Genomic DNA, 18,043 nt, shown 5'->3' with positions numbered 1-18,043 from the left:
TTTGTCCCGTGCAGGTGAAAACTAAAATACTAAAACAAAAGACTAAAAAACTAAGACAACACAACTATAGCGTCAGTATGCAACGTGAACAAATACGCTGCTGTGATATTAATAATGTGCTATTGCGAAACATGTTTTTAGCCTACAGTGATCGTAGGTAAGTATTTTCAAATTGACTTTGAATACACGTAATTGGAAAAAGCATGAAAACACTAACACTATTATTGTTTTATCTTATACTCATTGGACAGAATTAAAATAGTCCAAATTGAACTGAATTGAATATCTCACTTTAAGCTGTTCATCTGTTTTTGTGAGCTTACTGAAACAATAAGGTTCGCACCCACATATCACGTTTATGTTCATTTTAAAACCCTCGTTTTCGTTTGGTGTGTTATGCATTATGTTATTGTAGGCCTGTGTTTTTTGTGTTGCAGCGTTTAGGACATTCATCAACACCCGCAGGTTCTCTAAAGAATACGAATATTAATATATCTGCTGCTGAAGCGACAGACACGCCTGATAATCGCCTAGTGTTTGAAAATAAAACCTTATACAGAATCAATGTTAAACGGAAAGGAACTTGAATTACGTCGAACACTCGTGGTTTTCGTTTTTATATCCCAAAACACAATAGAACTAATTTATAATCTTTATTATCCAAGATGTGTAATTTTTATAATTCCCTATTTAAAACAAAAACCCACATTCGCCTACGCACTCACACACAAAAGCAACAAGATTGTCAGTGAGGCTGCAGTGATGCAACATGCCGAGTGTCTCAGGGTCACCACAAAACTGTGGCGCAGTTTGCTCTTTAAATAATTGGATTGTATTGAGCAGAATTAGGTCTGTTACTAGCTTAGCAACAGATATCTAACAGGCACTCAAACATTTCAAAACTCCTTCTGCACACTATGAAGGAATGCGTTTAACCAGTTTAAACTACTCGTTGAATCATTAACCACAACTATGCGGGCGTGCTCGCGTTAGGCGTGCACACGCGCCTGTCTGTCTGTCTGTGTGTCCAGTTCAGAATCATTTTCAAAGGCAAGGGCAAGATATCTTTTCAATGCATGTCTTTGAATATTTGCTTGTATTTGTCTGTGAGCAGTAATGCTTCAAGATGAGGCCGAAACCTTTGCTCGACCGAGATACTGACTGTGAGTGAAATAAATATTGAAAATAACTGATAATCGATGTCTCTGTGGTCCTTCCCCATTTCTCACATATTTATGAAAAAATGTGTGGCCTGCCACAGCTGCAGACCGTTGATGTTGGATGGAGCCTGCCTCTTCAGTTTTTGTGATTTTTATATTAACTGAACGATAACATGCTCTTATATGTGTAAAGAACATCTTGGGCTCATGAAACACTCAGAAAACTCATAATAGAGCCTAAACTATAAACTGGCATGCGCCAGTACGCTAAAAGTTTTATGTGGTTTCTGAAAAATGTGCATTTTGAAGAACAAAGTGTCTCACCCAAGAGCAGGAAAATGGCGGAATAAAAAGGATAATTAAGGATATTATTTTCACACTCTATCTTTCTTTTATCCACACAAACACACGTACACACACACACACACATGCTGCATCATGTAGGCACACATTAATAACTACTTAATGTATCACCTCACACGCTCGCACCAATGACACACACCCAAAAACTGCTTTACGACACATTCACACCCACCTCCAACTCCTAACGCCTAGCACAAAGAAATGTAATGCACATAAAAATTATATGTGTACAACTTTGCAGGGAGCCCGCGCTCTAAATAATGCTTAAATCTTTACAAGAAGTGAAGAGAACATTGTGATGCTCCAGACCCGGTATTATGATCTCATATGCATGGCCCTGCAGGAAAATAAGCGTTGTGCTGTCACAGACCTGAAATGTCAGAAACTTGTTGGACTGCCACACACCTGACAGGATAACAGAGTAACTATCGTGATGATAAGTAGAATATATAGTGGAACAACAGATATGACAGACCTGACAGGACCATAGAAACATCACTGTGATGTCACAGACCGAGCAGTGAGGGAACAATGTGTGTTATGCTATGACAGTCAAATGTGTAGCATTATGATTTTGTGATTTGACAGCTCTGCTATTATAGAATGAATATTGTTATAGCATATAAAGGGATCAGAGCTTCTAACAATATAAAAAAAACCAGTTTACAGACGCCGTATTATGACAGAAATGCGGGTAGCAAACAAATGCTGGATAAAAAACGACTTTTCTGCTTCAGACTAAAAGGTGGCCAAATAAAGCAGACCTATAACCCGATTGCGAGCCGAGCAGATGTGTGTAATGAGTATTAAGAACAAATAGGCTATCAAAACAAGGGAAGAAAGCTTTCACACACATATCATTCTGCTCCCATAACAAAAAAATACTCCGTTGCGGTTTATTGTTTATCCAGAAATATTTCTGTCATGGAGAAACAAATGTGACATTGTTTCCTATTAAAACATCCTTACAGAATTCTTCCTGCAGATGCTTGTCAACTACTTTAGTGAAAACACTTTAAGGAAAACACAGGTTTTGCAGCGAGGATGGTTTTACATGCAATATTTAATTCTTTTGTTTTTCTTTCTTTTTTTAAAAAAACATATGGGAATGCTGTATTTTTGGGTGCATTAAGCCTTCAAGAATTTCCTCTCACACACGTAAATTGCTCGACAATGTGGAACCGACCCTGAGCTACACACACACACTCACACATACATACACACACACACACACACACACACACACACACACACACACACAAGGAGTTGACTACGACTGTATTTTACCACCGTCTTTACACTTGTCTAAACTACAGCCTGCACTTTCGCCCCTAAATGGTCGTCCAATTGATTGCAAACCTGGAGGCTGTTATTATATTGCAAACAGGTATGGGTGTTGAATGCTGCGGGACAGAAGGCATGGTAGCGGGTTTCCTCATTGTACTAATCAGGAGCCACTGGGGCGACACAACTAATTTGCTCCTGGCAGCCACTTTGAAATATCTTTCCAGTTGGATGTGAGGAGGTTCTGCTTTGTGTCCTCTTTCATCCTGCTGTCCACTCCATGCGCAACTGCAAATTTATGACGCCAGAATCATGTAAGTTCTTAATTAAAAACCAGAGTGGTAACCGCCATCAAAGTACAACGGTATTATATTATTACCACTGACGGCCACACCAAATACACACAGCAGCCCGTCGTATCTAAATCCAAGACTGCCTACAGTTAGATTGAGACTGGTATAAAGAATAAATAAGTAAATAAATAAATAAATAGCAGCAGCACTGTGCAAATTCGCTGATGTAAATGGAGGCGTTTTGAGAGTTATTTGTTTGCAGCAATAGCAGGAGCTGGTTTTACAGCGTCGAACTGTTTTTTTATGGCCCTATAGAACAGAGTAAGTGTAGAAATGTGAGTAGTACACTGTAGTATAAAACTATTCACTGGCCTATAACCCTTTGATTAGTATTTGCAGAGGGAAAATACAGGAAAATCCTTGTATTTACATCGAATGTAAAGGTAAAATACAATAACAATTAACAAATAATAACTGATGAAGATTTCCCTTTAATGCACCACAAATATATTTGGAAATGTTACATAACAGTATAAAAAAAAACAATTGATTGGCTTTTTCCTATATATATAATATGTTTTGATTTTTTAAGCTTTCTCATATATTTTTTCTGAGTAATTTTTTTCTAAGTTAATTATGTTATTATTGCCAGGAAAAAAATGTGTTGCGTTTTTATGTTATTCACTAAGTATTTCCTTATGTTGCAGTGCTATTTTAGCTAGATTTATGGGCTTGTAGGGATCATCTTATAAGTTTCAATATAAATAAACACTCTACTCGACAAGAAAATCGTATTTGTTTATAGCAGAAATATTTCCCCGAATAAAAGAAATTGATCAGCCTTATCAAATATTTTTACAGCATCACAGGTCAGATCGAAAAACTGAGATTCTTTACTTATCATTCCTCAGATTTTATGTGTCCAAATTCATTTTCCTTTTAAACTTTAATGGCACCAGGCTGTATCTTCTCCCTCCTGGTTCGCCTCATCTACATAAAAACACACCGCCATTTTCCTTCACCACAACACCCAAGTGCACAAGCCGGACTGAAACCTGGCAGGAGCTGCATTCCAGTAGAGTGCACAGTCCTCCTGTCACAGCAACACATCATGGAGAGGATGTCTCTACGACTAATAATACTACTGTGATGTCACCGGGCCATCCATATCAGGAAACGTTTTCAAGATCCCGTAAGAGGAAACAAAACAGTGAAGGGGCCAGGAGAGTCCTGGCCCCCGTGTGGTTGACAGACAACATTTGCAGGATCCTCTGCAGCGCTCTTAGTGACGTTGTGTGTTGGAGAAACCTACAAATTACCCACGTCACCGTCCCAGGGCCAAGGTTGGTGGGTGTGGCAACAGAGGGGCTCCTGTAGCCTTGATCTCTGCTAGTGCATCGCCTTTTCTTTTGTCAGAACGGCCTCGTCCTTCCTGATAGCACACCGACATATGCAAATTGAGCCTAATCTCGATTTGTATATAGACAAGAGAGGGAAAGAGGAAACGCACGCTAGCTTTTTGTCACTATATGTATGAAAAAGTGGATCGCGTGCACACAACAAGAGTGGGTTCCCCCCACCACCCCCCCCTCCCTTTTTTTCTTTTCTTTCTTGACTTTTAAAAAAAAATTAAAAGCTGACGAAAAACCTTAGCCATTATTCCAAGCTTAACCCAAATGACCTTTAAACGCTCAGAAGTAAATGCATAACCATGCAAAACTATGTATTGTAAAAATCTGTTTGATCTTCACACACCAGCCTGAACAGGAGTCGGATCTAAAGTCAGAAATCAAAGGATGGACTGGCTCACACACCCATGCAAGCACATACCGTCATGTTTGCACTTACAGAACCACCCATTACGACTAGCACACTGTGACAGCCACACACCAACATGGCTTTTTTTTTTTTCTTTTAGAGAATACAAATATAGGCCTACAGTTTATACCAACATGTTTTAAAACGTCTCATGCGTGAAAACGTATACATTTTACAAGGACAATAAAGTGTATTTACTGGGCGTGCTAAAGCTGGCAAAGTTACCTGCTGTAGTTTAATGCGAGGGGTCAAAGTTGGTCTCTGTACACATTCCATTTTCTGTTCCCACTCACTCTCATTGGCCCATTTCGCTGCTGCACACATTTCCGGGCTAAAGGGGCTCCTTGATTCCACTTTATTGCAGCGGGTTAAAGGTGAAGGCCTTGACATTATTGAAGTTCAAAGACTACATTTAATTATAAATTGTAGTTAATGCACACGTGCAATCATCATGCACATATGTTGGATGCAAGGGAACCACACATACGAAATGCACATGCGCTCACATAAGGTACAAACACACACACACACACACACACACACACTTGGAGAAAAAAAAAAAACAACATGCCAATTATAATTTCCTTTCCCTTATCTATCTCTTGCTATAACTCACACCCAATTAGTCAACAATTATTTATTAATAACGGATGTGTTGACAAAGGCTGAAGTTTGGGGTCAGCTCAAACAAATACTTTTATTTTAAAAGCTTGGCTATATCTAAGCTGGAAAAAAACACTGGAATTTCACGAGATCTTTGATAAGTAAAATCTTCTTTTTTTTTCCTTTTTCTTTTTTTTTTTTTTTAAATAGGAAAAATTAAACTTACATGAGGAAATGGAAAATCCCTACTCTGGAAAGACAGGATCTGTTGCGGTTTTCCAATCTTCAGATTAGAAGAATGGTGGACATGACGGTTGTGTGCAGAAGGGGGTTGGGGGGGTTGGTTTGACGTTGCAGACTGCACAGACCGAGTTCATGTCGAAACCTCTTGGCAAGTCTTTCCCCCTTCGGACATCCAGTCTTTGCTTGTTTACTATTTACAGCGGAAGTGAACGCCATTCCCCCCGAACAGACGGTGCAATTAAGAGAAAAAAATAGCCATTTAGTGCCTCTGTCTTTATGGCAGTGTCTAGACTACAAGAGTGGCGATTCCGTTTAGTGGGCACTAAAAGAGGTTATCATTCCACTCTCTTTCTCCACATTTCTAAGATCTGGGGTCTATCTTGGTTTAACAAGCTTGCTAAAATTCAAACATGATCTTTTTAGAGTGGTGCAACCTTAAAACTAGCCTAAAATCTGACAAGTGTAGGCCCGCCGTCACTATTCCCCCAGTTTCTTAACCGCCACCAAATCTACCAAAGCAAAAAAATGTGTGTATCCTCAAAAACTGGACATTATAACAAGTTAAAAGTGTACAAATGTTATGTAGCCTATGTGGGCCAACAATTTTAGGTTATACACACAATTATATGAGCAGTTGCTATTTCCAAGAGGCTCAAGACCAAGCAAAAGCAGCAAACAATGCGCCTGTGAAGAGTAAATGCATAGTCATATCAGCAATGGTAATTGTGATTATGATAGCACAAAAAGCACAAAGTCGTTGATTTTTGCCTATACGTTTCTGTTTATTTCATAGGTATTATATTAATGATACACAGGCCGACAATCTGTTCCTCCTTTCTGGAATCCAAAGCACCAATGTTTTAAGCAAATAATTTAACGAGTGTTGGCGTTAAAGCTGTTAAAGTTGTATGGGCAGTGTGCTGAAAAATAGCAGCAGGGATGGGGGGGAAAGGAAATTCAACATACGCCTATTTACAGTCACGAATGCACATTGCATAGGCTAGTCTGTACAGGGGAATATAGTTTCACAGATTGGACGTCACAGTTCTCAATGGCGAAAAATGCAGCCTGGAGATTTGCTATAACTTGTCCATACTCTGGTCTGAGAAATAATTAGATAATGATATGCTATATACATAGACCAGAGGGAAGGGGAAGAGCTAAAAGTTGTCTGCGCAATAAGGATTCAAACTGTTTGTTACATTGGATATTTTTAACAAATATGTTTATATGAACAATAGAATAAACATAATGGAGAATCGTGATAAATAGAGGGACATATTCAAGAACAGCATAGGTATAAATGATTATTCTAACCATGTAGGCCTTTTCTGAGAACCAGCTAGAAATTCACCGCCGCCCGTGGGCAATAAGAAAATGGCGACTTTATCCCATGCAGGCCTATTACTCCCACTGTCCACTTTAACATTGCACTGTTGGTGATGTGGGCTCCTTTAGAAAATCGTTATGCCCACGGATTACAATTCAATGAGATAAGAGTAGGCCTTAATGTCACTGACCAAGACTGTGACACTTCATGCTCCTGCTCACAACAGGGGGTTTCCAGAGAAGTACTGGAGACGATCTCTGCTCAGCTTCTTCTCTTTCATTCTTCTATTCTGAAACCAAATTTTAACCTGGCGGTCGGTGAGGTTTAACATTCGGGAAAGCTGAAGCCTTTTCTCTTTGTTGATGTAAACGTTAAAGAAGAATTCCCGCTCCAGCTCTCGAATCTGAAACTTGGAATATGGACACCTCTTCTTCCTTGTGCGAGGAGTGCCTGGAGAAAAAAAAATAAAAAATATTTTTTTTTAAATAAAATTAGAGTGTCACGGGTGGAAAATAGCAAAACAAAAAAAAAACAAAAAAAATAACGTCACAGGAATTAACAATAAATGATATACACAAAAAGAGCCTTTAATGCTGTGGTGGCGATAAAAGTGCCAGATAGTGAGAATTCAGTTTCAGTGGCATTAGTAATGATAACATTTCAGTCAACATTCATCAAGCAAAGTAGCTGAGGCTATCAGATAAACCAGCCATAAAGAGTGTTAAATATCCGAATCGCTTGAAGTAAATAATATCAACTTACACTCTCTTAAGTACGTGTTTATCTGTGATAAATATACAACAACAAAAGTATTTCACCGCATTATGTGCGTCACATTCCTTTGGAGCTAAACTAACAATTTACACAATCTTTTGGCAGTGAGTTGAAATGCATTGCCCATGTTTGCAGTGGCCTATGCAGACCTCTGTGGTCCTATAACTTCTTATCAAACAGGTGACAGGGGGAAATAGATTTTTTTTATTGTTTTTTTTTTCTGTGCAAGAGGGCAAACATCAGCCTCAGTTAGCCTGTCTCTGCAGACTGGCTGAGCTAATATAGTGTGCATAATGCTAAACACCAATGGGACCTGTGTGCTGCAATCATGGCTATTTTTGCACTTAAAATTCAAGCTTAGTTTTACTCTATGTGTGTCACTCATGTGAACAGTGATGTCAGTCTGCATGCAAATCTTTAGTAGAGGGGTGAAATGCAAAATGAAACATGCACAGCTTTGGAATTAAGCTTTTTACAGCGTTATTGGGGAAATAGTATAATTTGCAAACCAATGCACTCTCCTCATATATGGACGAATCAAACACCTAAGTGCCCACTAATTTATTTATGAATAGATAGACCTACAGATGGATAGATAGATAGATAGGTGGATAGGTAGATAGGTAGATAGATAGATAGGCCTAGATAAGAACGCATTTAACCGTAAAGTGTGTAATACTCTGTGCAGCATGTATTGCAGGCAAACCAAGTGCTAAAAGAAAATTCACAAGACGCCAAAAGCAATGTTCTGCCCAATTGGTTTTTACTTTCGACAGCCCAACGACAAAATCCCTTAAAATGCCCAACGCAAGTTCATGATCAAAGTTAACATTTGTCACAATAGCTCTCTCTTAAAAATTTCACAGACTCTCACCATAGAGGCGTCTGTGTATAACATCCCCCTTTTTTCAAAGCATTTTCCCATCGTAAAAATTCTTCTCGTTGCAAGAAAGAGCTTTGTAGGGTTATAATAAAATCCTTTGAATGCTTATAAAACTCCACATAAAATCTGACCGACAAAACACCGGGCTAGTCCCCTTAACCTTCCCCCATTTTACAGCTTCGGTATACCTACTCGAGTGGCTGTTCTTGCTGGCGTTGCCGTCCTTGGTTGTTGCGGAGGAAGACGTACATGAGCCTGAATTTGTATGTTCCTCCTCATCTTCTGGGTCTTTTTCTTGCTCCGAAGCTCCGGGCACAGAGGCTGTGGACTGCTGCTGTTGCTGCTGCTGCTGGGAGTCGCTTTCCAGCTTTCCCCCCTCGCCCTTTTGTAAACAATTGTCTGACTGATTGTCCGTGCTGCTGCAGTATGCGGTCTCAAAAAAGCGATCGAAACCTTGCGGGAGGACGTTGTTTTTCCCCATGCCGGAGTAAAAACCTGTGGAGGGGTGATTGGAACCCGGGTGGGTGTGATGGTGATGGTGGTGGCTGTACACACTCTCGTTCTTCATAAGCATTTCTGTCATGGTGGATGGTGGAAGACAGTCCCTATGCACCAAATCCTCTCCCGAGTAGCACGAAGCATAATTGCTTCTGTGGTGCCATTTACTAGCAGGGTCCAAGCCGTATGAAACTTCCCGTACCGGCTGTACTTGAGACAGATTTGTGGAATAAGGGTAGCTGATTTGCCGGGCCGGGGCCTGTGGAAGAAACGAGGAGACGGCAGAAAACTCGGGGACGTAGTAGGTGCAGCTGGGGAGGTAGATGTTGGACGCGCAGCCCGTCCTGTCCCCAAACTCGGATGTCCGGTCTTTGCGCGTCTGGGAGCAGAAGTTGCCCAGATTCACCGAGTTAAACATCTTTCTCTCTCTCTCGTACTCCGTACTATAGATAGATGTTTTGGATACGAGCTGCAGCAGAAGGGAAAAATTTGGGAAGGCGAGATGACGCGCAATCCGTCTAAGTCGCCCCGCAGACACGTGATCGAAAGTACATATTGTCATATATCAATTTGGAAGAGTTGTGTAGGAGTGGTTGGCTTTAGGTAAGATCGAGGAGGTTCAAACGAATAATTTTCAAACACCACAGGCGCACTAAGAAAACCAGTAACAGATTCCTGTTTGCTGGCTTATGACAATTAGAGAGATGTGTGCTCTGTGTGTGTGTTTATGTTTATGGGATGGTGGTAGGCTAGCTAAACAGCTACAGCTCCTTAAACAGACATAGCACAAACAGCAGAGTGCACTATCTGACATGCATTTCATAGTGTTATGGAGTTTTACAGGTAAGATTATTATTATTATTATTATTCTATTATTATAGGAGAATAACCATCCCTATCACGAACACTATTTGCACTATTTGACTACTGGTTATGTTAACATTTGAATCATAGAATGAGAGAATTATTATCACTGACATTTACACACAGTACATAATCTGCATTGAGTAGTAGAAGCAGCTAAACATCAGTAATCGCTGTGAATGTGCCCCATATAAGATATAAACCCGCTAAAGCGCAATCCCATAAGCTCAATCATCTTTTCACTGTTTAACAAAAGTTTAACAATCACAGTGAGTGGCTCGTGTGTGTCTTCAACTCTCTGAGCCTCCCCAGGACATTTTTCACAATGATCTGTCAATGAAGGGGATCTTTTCGCAAGGCTTATGCTGTTCGTTTTGATTCCCCCTTTTTTAAATTTCATAATGGTGGCTACATGAGCATGTTGCACATATGATTATTAAACAGAAGTGTGGGTGGCCTGGACTCATCTGTTAAAAATTCATGCAATATGAATTCGTCCTCTGTTTTATTTTATTTTATTTATTTATTTATTTATTTAATTTTTTTTTTCCTCTTTTACCAAATGAAAAAATCTTTGTCCATGCTACACTGGCTGGTCGGCTTCAATTATTTTGTGAATATAAAGTTAAGGCAACGGTTAGGCAATGTGGAATACACAGCATACATGTTGACTGAGCTAGCTAAAGTGACCGACACACTCTCATTCCCTTTGACTTTGGACCATGACAGAGTCCATGGAGGACAACTGCGCAATTCAAGATCCAAGTTCCTGGAGTTCCTGCATGCAAGAAGTACTACCAGTGAAGCCCAGGGACCTTGCATCTCCTCCAATAGCCTAATGTGCCCTAATAGCATACACACAACACTCTGGAAAAAAAAAAAGAAGTAATTATTCCCCTCAAATTGCTGGATTCAGCATTATTCCAGTTTGGAGTGGTTATTGACAACACCGCAATGTGCGAGACTCACACTATGAAAATATTCAAATTGATATGTTCAGACAGAATGTGTCCTTGGACTCACTTGTCGATCAAACTAAACGTTTTTGGTTGTAGCTTTTTTTTTACTATAAGCTTCATAGCAGAGCAACAATGACTCTTCTTGTAAATTGCTACTTATAGGCCACTCAGACTGGGCCTATTGACCAAGCAGTATGAAGGTATCCGACGTTTCCCTCTAAAAATTAAATAAGTCCCAGCTGATGTTCCAAGCTGCTATGATCATTTTATTTTCCACCAGAATGTCGACATTTATCTGTGGGTGCCTGTTAAAAAGAAAGACATGTCCTCTGGACTTTTTTAAAAAATAAATTGTAATAAAATTAATGGTTTGGAGAAAAGATGCGCCTGTGTGTTCTTTCCCGCGTCATTGTAAACTTTTAATTGTACTGTTGAGGGCCATCTACGAATCTTTATAGACTAACTGATACTATCACAAGGTGAAATTAATATGATGGCCCATTGTTTATGATTATAGGCTACATCCTAAATGTTGCAATACTCTTGAATTATTATCCAATGTTCCAATAACGCTATCGCTCTGTTACAATTACTTATAAGACACCTGTGTTGTTTAAAAAATAATGAAAAAACAACGGTAGTGTCTTTGCTGATTCTCAACAGTGAGGAGAAGAACAAGTAACATCATCAGACTACAACATTGGGGAAATGAGAGTCCATTGCAGGCGTATTTGTGAAAAAGTGGCATTGGCATTAGCTTGTTTACTACCGCTACAGACAAAAGGTTGTCTCTCATGATGCATCCTGCATCCAAGTACAAAGAAAGCAGACAGCTGTCCAGACACAGCACTTGAATTTGACCACTAAAATCCTCTCTACGTCCACCATAAAACTCCGAATGGCTGTAGTAACGCCAAATCCCTTTGTTCTATTGAAAACCATAAACGTAGAGAATGAAAGGAATTTGGATTTCAGCAACTAGATATTCTGCATCTTAAGGGAGCACCGGTGCGTTGAATTTTCACACGGGACAGCATAATGCGTTTTCTCAAATTTGGTTTTGTGTTTACATTTTTAAAAAATATGCAATTTAAGCCACTAAAATTGGAATAAAATCCTCAAATTCTGTTTTTTGACATTTTTGTAAGACCAAACATTTCACTCAAATTAATCTAAATAAGATAGATTAGAGTAATTAAACAATGCAAAAAAAGAATATGTGAGATTATTTGTCTCTCTTGAAGCACAGCTACTGATATAATTTTTCGGTAGACGAACAGGCAATATTTGTGTAAACATATGGCCTGCATGGACATATGCTCGACACATGCTGCAGCATTAGTGTTGTGCGGTTGCATAACAATATTAATAATTCGCCCATCAAAATGTCATTGTCTATTGTAATACTATGAAATATATATATATCAAAAGACTAAAATATGAGGCTTGAATTTGAAGTTGAAATCTTAAAAACTTAAACGCCGACACAGGCTACTAATTAACTTATAATAAGGATTCACATTCATGACATTTAAAATGTATCCGGGTGTCAATATTACTCCGTTCATCATCTGTAGAATCTGTAGAATGAAAGAAAAAATGTCTCATGGCAATAAATAAAAACTACAAACTTTTATTTCAGCAGACAATGATAGACAGACCAAAAATATTGTCAAATCATTTCCTCATCATAATCATTTCAATGATGCATATAAGCGCGGTATAAATAAATAATGCGTGGGTATGAATAAGTGATGTCATAATAAAATTCTAAAGTTAGGGCTGCTGATAGGGACAACTGAGAAATACAAAAGAGGAGTTTAACAGACTACACAGTACACTAGGCGAATTAAATCGTTTTAAATGAATGAGAAATAGTACTCCTAACTGCTTTTAAGTCGGTGCATTTTTCATAATGTGGCAAAATATGACCAGTCAACGTCCATCACCTGGCAATATCCGCCTTCCGAGGGCTTAAACATTGACTATCCTCGCCTTGGTGCGCACAGACCATCAGTCAAGGAATAAGGTTTATCATGTGTTTATTTCCCTGGATGGACGACTCACAGCAGCTGATATTCTGCTAGCAGTAGGACCCAGGAAAGTTTGATTTGGTTGCGCCAAATGAGCATGCCAAGTATATGCCGAGTTTGCACGCAAAATGGTCTGTATCTGAGTTTTGAGTCCCTGTTTATTCTATATTATAACGACTCATACTATGATAAATAATATAAGAAAGGCAAGTCTCAACTATTCAACATAATAGTCTAAATGTTCTGTTGAGCTAGGAGATGGTGTTGTAAACATTTGCTATTCTTCGCTTAAATATTACTGTTGGAGTACTAACTTTACGACTGTGTCTGAGGAATTTAAGCTATGTATTGCTACCTCGCACCATAATTACAATGGCTTAACCTAGGTGTCACCCTCTTGTTGAGAAGAGCTCTCAGTTCAAAAATGGCGATCCTAAATATTGCAGTGTTTCTGCTCTGCTTCGATAAATCCTGTGCCAAGTGATACAACACTCTCAACACACACAAAACAACACCACCACATAGAGACACATATACAATGGGCGCAGTTCACCAAGACACTGCTGCACAGTTTGCTGAAGTCAAGGCTAAATGTGGGAAGCCTGTGTAATCATATTACTGTCCCCTCATGGCCTAGATAAGTTTAATTGGATGTAAGTCGGGCAGTTAAACTTGGCTGTATGAGCTGCGAACAGTTTCAAGCAACACTAAAGAGCCTTTTTTTTTTCTTTCTCTCTTTTTTTTTTTTTTTACTGAGGTCTCAGTGAATGCACCTAGCGTGAAGCGTTTGTGGTGGCAACAATAGCTTACAAGATAAGGATGTGTGTTGCCGTTACATTTAGGGGAATCTCTAGAGTGTATTTCTCTTTCAACCACTAGGACATAAAGCTTTCACAACAATGTGTTAACTTTTTTATTAGAAGTATTAAATGATTTCACATCACAAGAAATCGTCCAATAGTGTCTGCTGGCTCCAGCTCCAATGTGTTATTTAGATGTCCTAGAAAAAAACCTAAAAGTCCTTTGAGCGGAGCAATAGTGAAGCCTGAAGTGTATCTCTCTCTGAACAAATTCTAGATGAGTAAAAAGTGAGCTTGTGTTTGATATTTTGCTAGAGGGGCTCTCAGCTTCACGGTTAATACCATTCTACAAAAGTCAAAACAAAAAAAAAAACTTCTTGGGGCTATGGCCTGTCACATGCTGAAATATATTTAAAACGATATTTTTAGGCGCGGCCTTTGTTGGACCTCTAGTAACTGCACAGTCAATCTTCTAAAATATCAGGAAATCACCTTACAAAATCAGCAGGCATAATGTGTGCAATGTTAGAAAACAAATAAACGTTGACTTACTATCATAAATAAACTGATGGGTTTTTTTGCCGGGTTTCGGAAATTACGCACAGGACGGCACAACATTACGCACGACCAGCGAAGCATTACGCAATGGTTTGTTTAGGAATGTGTTGACTTGCAAATGATATTCTTAGTTTGGAGACAAATATAACATGATAAAATATAAGTTAAATCATATTTTGTCATAATTTGTTGATGTGCAGTAATTGTACACAGATTTTGTCAAACGTTAGAAGCAAGCGTTTCACTTGGTGATATTTTTCTCATTGTTTGGTTCAATCTTGGTCTGTTGTCACCAAGTCTCGTCAGTAAAAAAAAAGCTTTGGGCTACGTGCGTGCAGGAGGACAAATGGCATCGTCGTATTAAGGACCTAAAGTTGTATTAAAATTATTTGTCATTGTTACTCCGATCAGTGCGAATTCATCCTGTATTTTGAACATTTATTTCAATTAAGATGAAGCGCGCACTGGCTGTTGTTTTTTTCGCACCGGGGGTCAAAATGCATTATTTTAGTTTGCGCTGGCCTTGCACAGGACTGGTTCGGCATGTGGACCCAAAAATAGAAGCTCTGAGCTTTACGCTAGAGATACAGATATCGTTGAAATGCCTGCTCAAACAGTTAGTACTAATGTTTGCTTTGCCGTCTGAACACCAGATTTTCCCAAGCTTTTCTTTTGAGCCAGACCTTTAAACACATAGAGACACTGAAGATAAAAAATATTGATATTCATTTAGGAAAAAAAACCGTATAGTCCAAACTACACCGCCTGTGCACTGAACCGACGCTGGACAAACTTGAACAGGTGACATATAATTTTCCATCTTGTATAAAATTATACGCGCTTTAAGCATGCAACACCGGTTGTGCAGCTCCATGCTGCATACTTGACCTTCAGCGACTGCGTTAAGGTCCACGCCTGAAGAGGACAGTCCACGTCCAAAATGCTAAACATTTAGGAAGAACGCACTACATGCAATAGGCAACAAAAGAGAGTGAAATCAGTCTGTTTCTTCAAATCACTGAATAATGCGATTGGAAAACTGAGATTGAATAATACTGAGAGCGTATTACTGATCAATTCGGCCGCTGACAAATGCCGTAGACATTCTTTACATTGTCACTCTATATTTCAAAAGATCTCAAAATATAAAAGCAAAAAATAAACAATGCCAATCATGCCATGATAGGCCAAAAAAGAACAACAACATGAAAACAACAGGCCACAGATTTCGCAATCCGCAACCTCAATCAATTTTGAAATGTGAGATGTCTTTGATTTCTGTCCATTAGGAACAACTGGAGGCTCTTCCAAGGCAGCAATGAAACCTTCACATCCCGTATTAAAGGCCGTTGGACTCGCGATGCTATTGGAAAAACAAATTGATAAGATGGGACACCTCAGAAAAAAACAGAGCTCATAGAGAACTCATTTCAAATCATGTCAAAATCGATACATAACAGTTCTGAAAGGAGTGAAACGATATGGATCTTTCATGGTAAGCATTCTACCTATACTGTCTTTCTCTATCACATTAACACACTCTTTCAAATCACACACACACACACACACACGCTGTCCCCGCACTCTCACTCTCTCCCTCACACACACATACACACACACACACAGAGAGACACACAGACACTCACGCATGTCCACACACTTACTCGCCCCCACACACTTTAGTAGGAATAACATTGCTTTCTATTTCTCTAGCCAGCTTCGTACCATAAACGGCAGAGGGGTGGCGGGGGACGTAGACCACATGCCACACAAGTTCTCTGCGAAGGGCACTGTGAAGCGCACTGACCTTTGGGACTCGGAGACAGGCTGCCATAAACAGATTTAGCCAGTCTCAAAGTCAAAAGTGCTCAAGAGCAGTGAAAGACCTATTGTAAAGACCTGCAAAGCCAACTGAGATTTCATCCTGTTTTACAATCCAAATATCTTGAGGTTCCCCGCACTGGCGACAGATTTCTTTTAAGTTTTTTTAAATTCCATCATAAGGCCTTGTGTAGAGTGAAATATACTAAATTAGAACACATACAAGCCAAATAAGTGCACACTAATATTAGCTTAATGCAGTGGTCATTTTTAGCTTTTTACAAGAAGGGATGGCAAGTAAAAAAACGCACACCAATGTTTAGGGGATTGTTGGATGTGGATGCTTAAAAATATTTCCGGCAGAATGAAAACGTTTGTCTCCAGGAAAAAATGCGAAAAATACTGAACAGAAATATCCGAATAAGGAGGCTGTACAGAAAGGTCATCCATCACCAACACAGCTAAGTACAATTTGAAGTTCAAGTTAAAAGTACATGTTTAGATTTGTGTTTGGCACCGTTCAGAGAGCAGACTGCCGCGTTATTCAATCCAAATAAACCCACAGTTTCACGCAGGAAACACACCAACAAGCCTGCAAACACTAAATACTGTTGGCATCATAGCAGCAAATACTGTGCTGTGTTGAAAGTTACAATGACTTATCATGATATTTTTACATCACTTTTCTCGTTGACAAAATGTGTATTAACATGCACATAGTCGCTGCTGTCAATTTTAGTTTGCAGTGCTCTCAGTTAAATGAATAATAATCTACTGTAATTTGTTTTACAAATCATTGATCCTGGTTAATATGTTTTTTTTCTGGCTCTCTGCATCACCAGATTGTTTTACGCATTTTTTAACAAGCTCAAGGGCGTATAAAACTGGAAACATAAATAATTAAAGCGGATTAATGAAGTTATCACAATTCTTGCTGTTTAAATTTCAACACAGCATACACACACCGTATCTTTTTACGTTTTTTTAGACTTTATTTGTAACATAGTTGACCTTGAAGAATATGTATAAATATGCTTGGGGATCTACAGGACAGTCAGGGGCGTCATGGGTGCATTTTGCATCTATTATTCCCCTCTAACCCATTTAACAAGGCAACACACAAGCACAAGACACTAGTTTATCTCCTTTCATGGTCAACAGCGCATTTGATAGACTAAAAAAGATTGGCGTTGTTATGAATGATGCTCTCTGTATGATCAAATTCAATACACGCAATTTAAGATCTCCTTGTATTATTTCATCGTCTTGGTTAGTATTTTATTACAGCAAATACTTGGTGCACTTAACTTGTTATGATTTGCATCAGACTGGCGTCACTTCGAAACTAACGCACTGAGTGTATGTCTTTAATTAAAACATGCACGGACGTATGAATGCTGTCATTGGTGCGTGAAAGGGTGCATATTAAAACATTATGGCTGCATTTTTCTTATTATACGAAGGAAACGATTCAAAACTCAGTTGTTAGTATGTCATCTGATATCCACGTTCATCCATATCCATGTTCCAGATAATTCAATATCCTATTTCCATTGAAAGAATTCTTCGCACCATCTTTTAATAAGATGCGTAAATGTACATGGAGAGATTATTTCCAAAACATACAGTCAGCGGATGCGACACTTAAAGCTCGTCTCATTTTGACGCGACGTGTTGTATATTTTCACTAACAATCTGAGATTATTACATGATTTGGTTATAATACATATAGAGGTCATTTTGAAAACTAAATTATCCA

The 18,043-nt window shown here is 39.0% G+C and overlaps 1 protein-coding gene across 5 annotated transcripts in view; it reads right to left on the bottom strand.

The window, feature by feature from the left end:
- Window positions 1-6,521: 6,521 nt before the first annotated feature.
- Window positions 6,522-18,043, bottom strand: part of hoxc11a (homeobox C11a) — a 77,601-nt gene continuing 66,079 nt past the window's right edge. For 2 of the 5 annotated variants that reach the window (XR_006095748.1, XR_006095746.1), the window contains one exon: window positions 7,461-7,544. Coding sequence is in view for 1 of the 5 variants with exons in the window: in XM_042408389.1 (XP_042264323.1) it covers window positions 7,312-7,544; window positions 8,944-9,667 (957 nt within the window). In the remaining 4 variants the exon portion in view is untranslated. Of the gene's footprint in view, window positions 7,545-8,943; window positions 9,689-18,043 lie in introns of those variants that run through there. The other 3 variants (XM_042408389.1, XR_006095749.1, XR_006095747.1) reach the window with 3 other exon arrangements.

Source organism: Thunnus maccoyii, chromosome 4 (genome assembly GCF_910596095.1).
Source record: "Thunnus maccoyii chromosome 4, fThuMac1.1, whole genome shotgun sequence".
In the NCBI taxonomy this organism is placed as follows: domain Eukaryota; kingdom Metazoa; phylum Chordata; class Actinopteri; order Scombriformes; family Scombridae; genus Thunnus; species Thunnus maccoyii.
The sequence above is the reverse complement of the archived record's forward strand: the minus strand, read 5'-3'. Positions and strand labels throughout refer to the sequence as shown.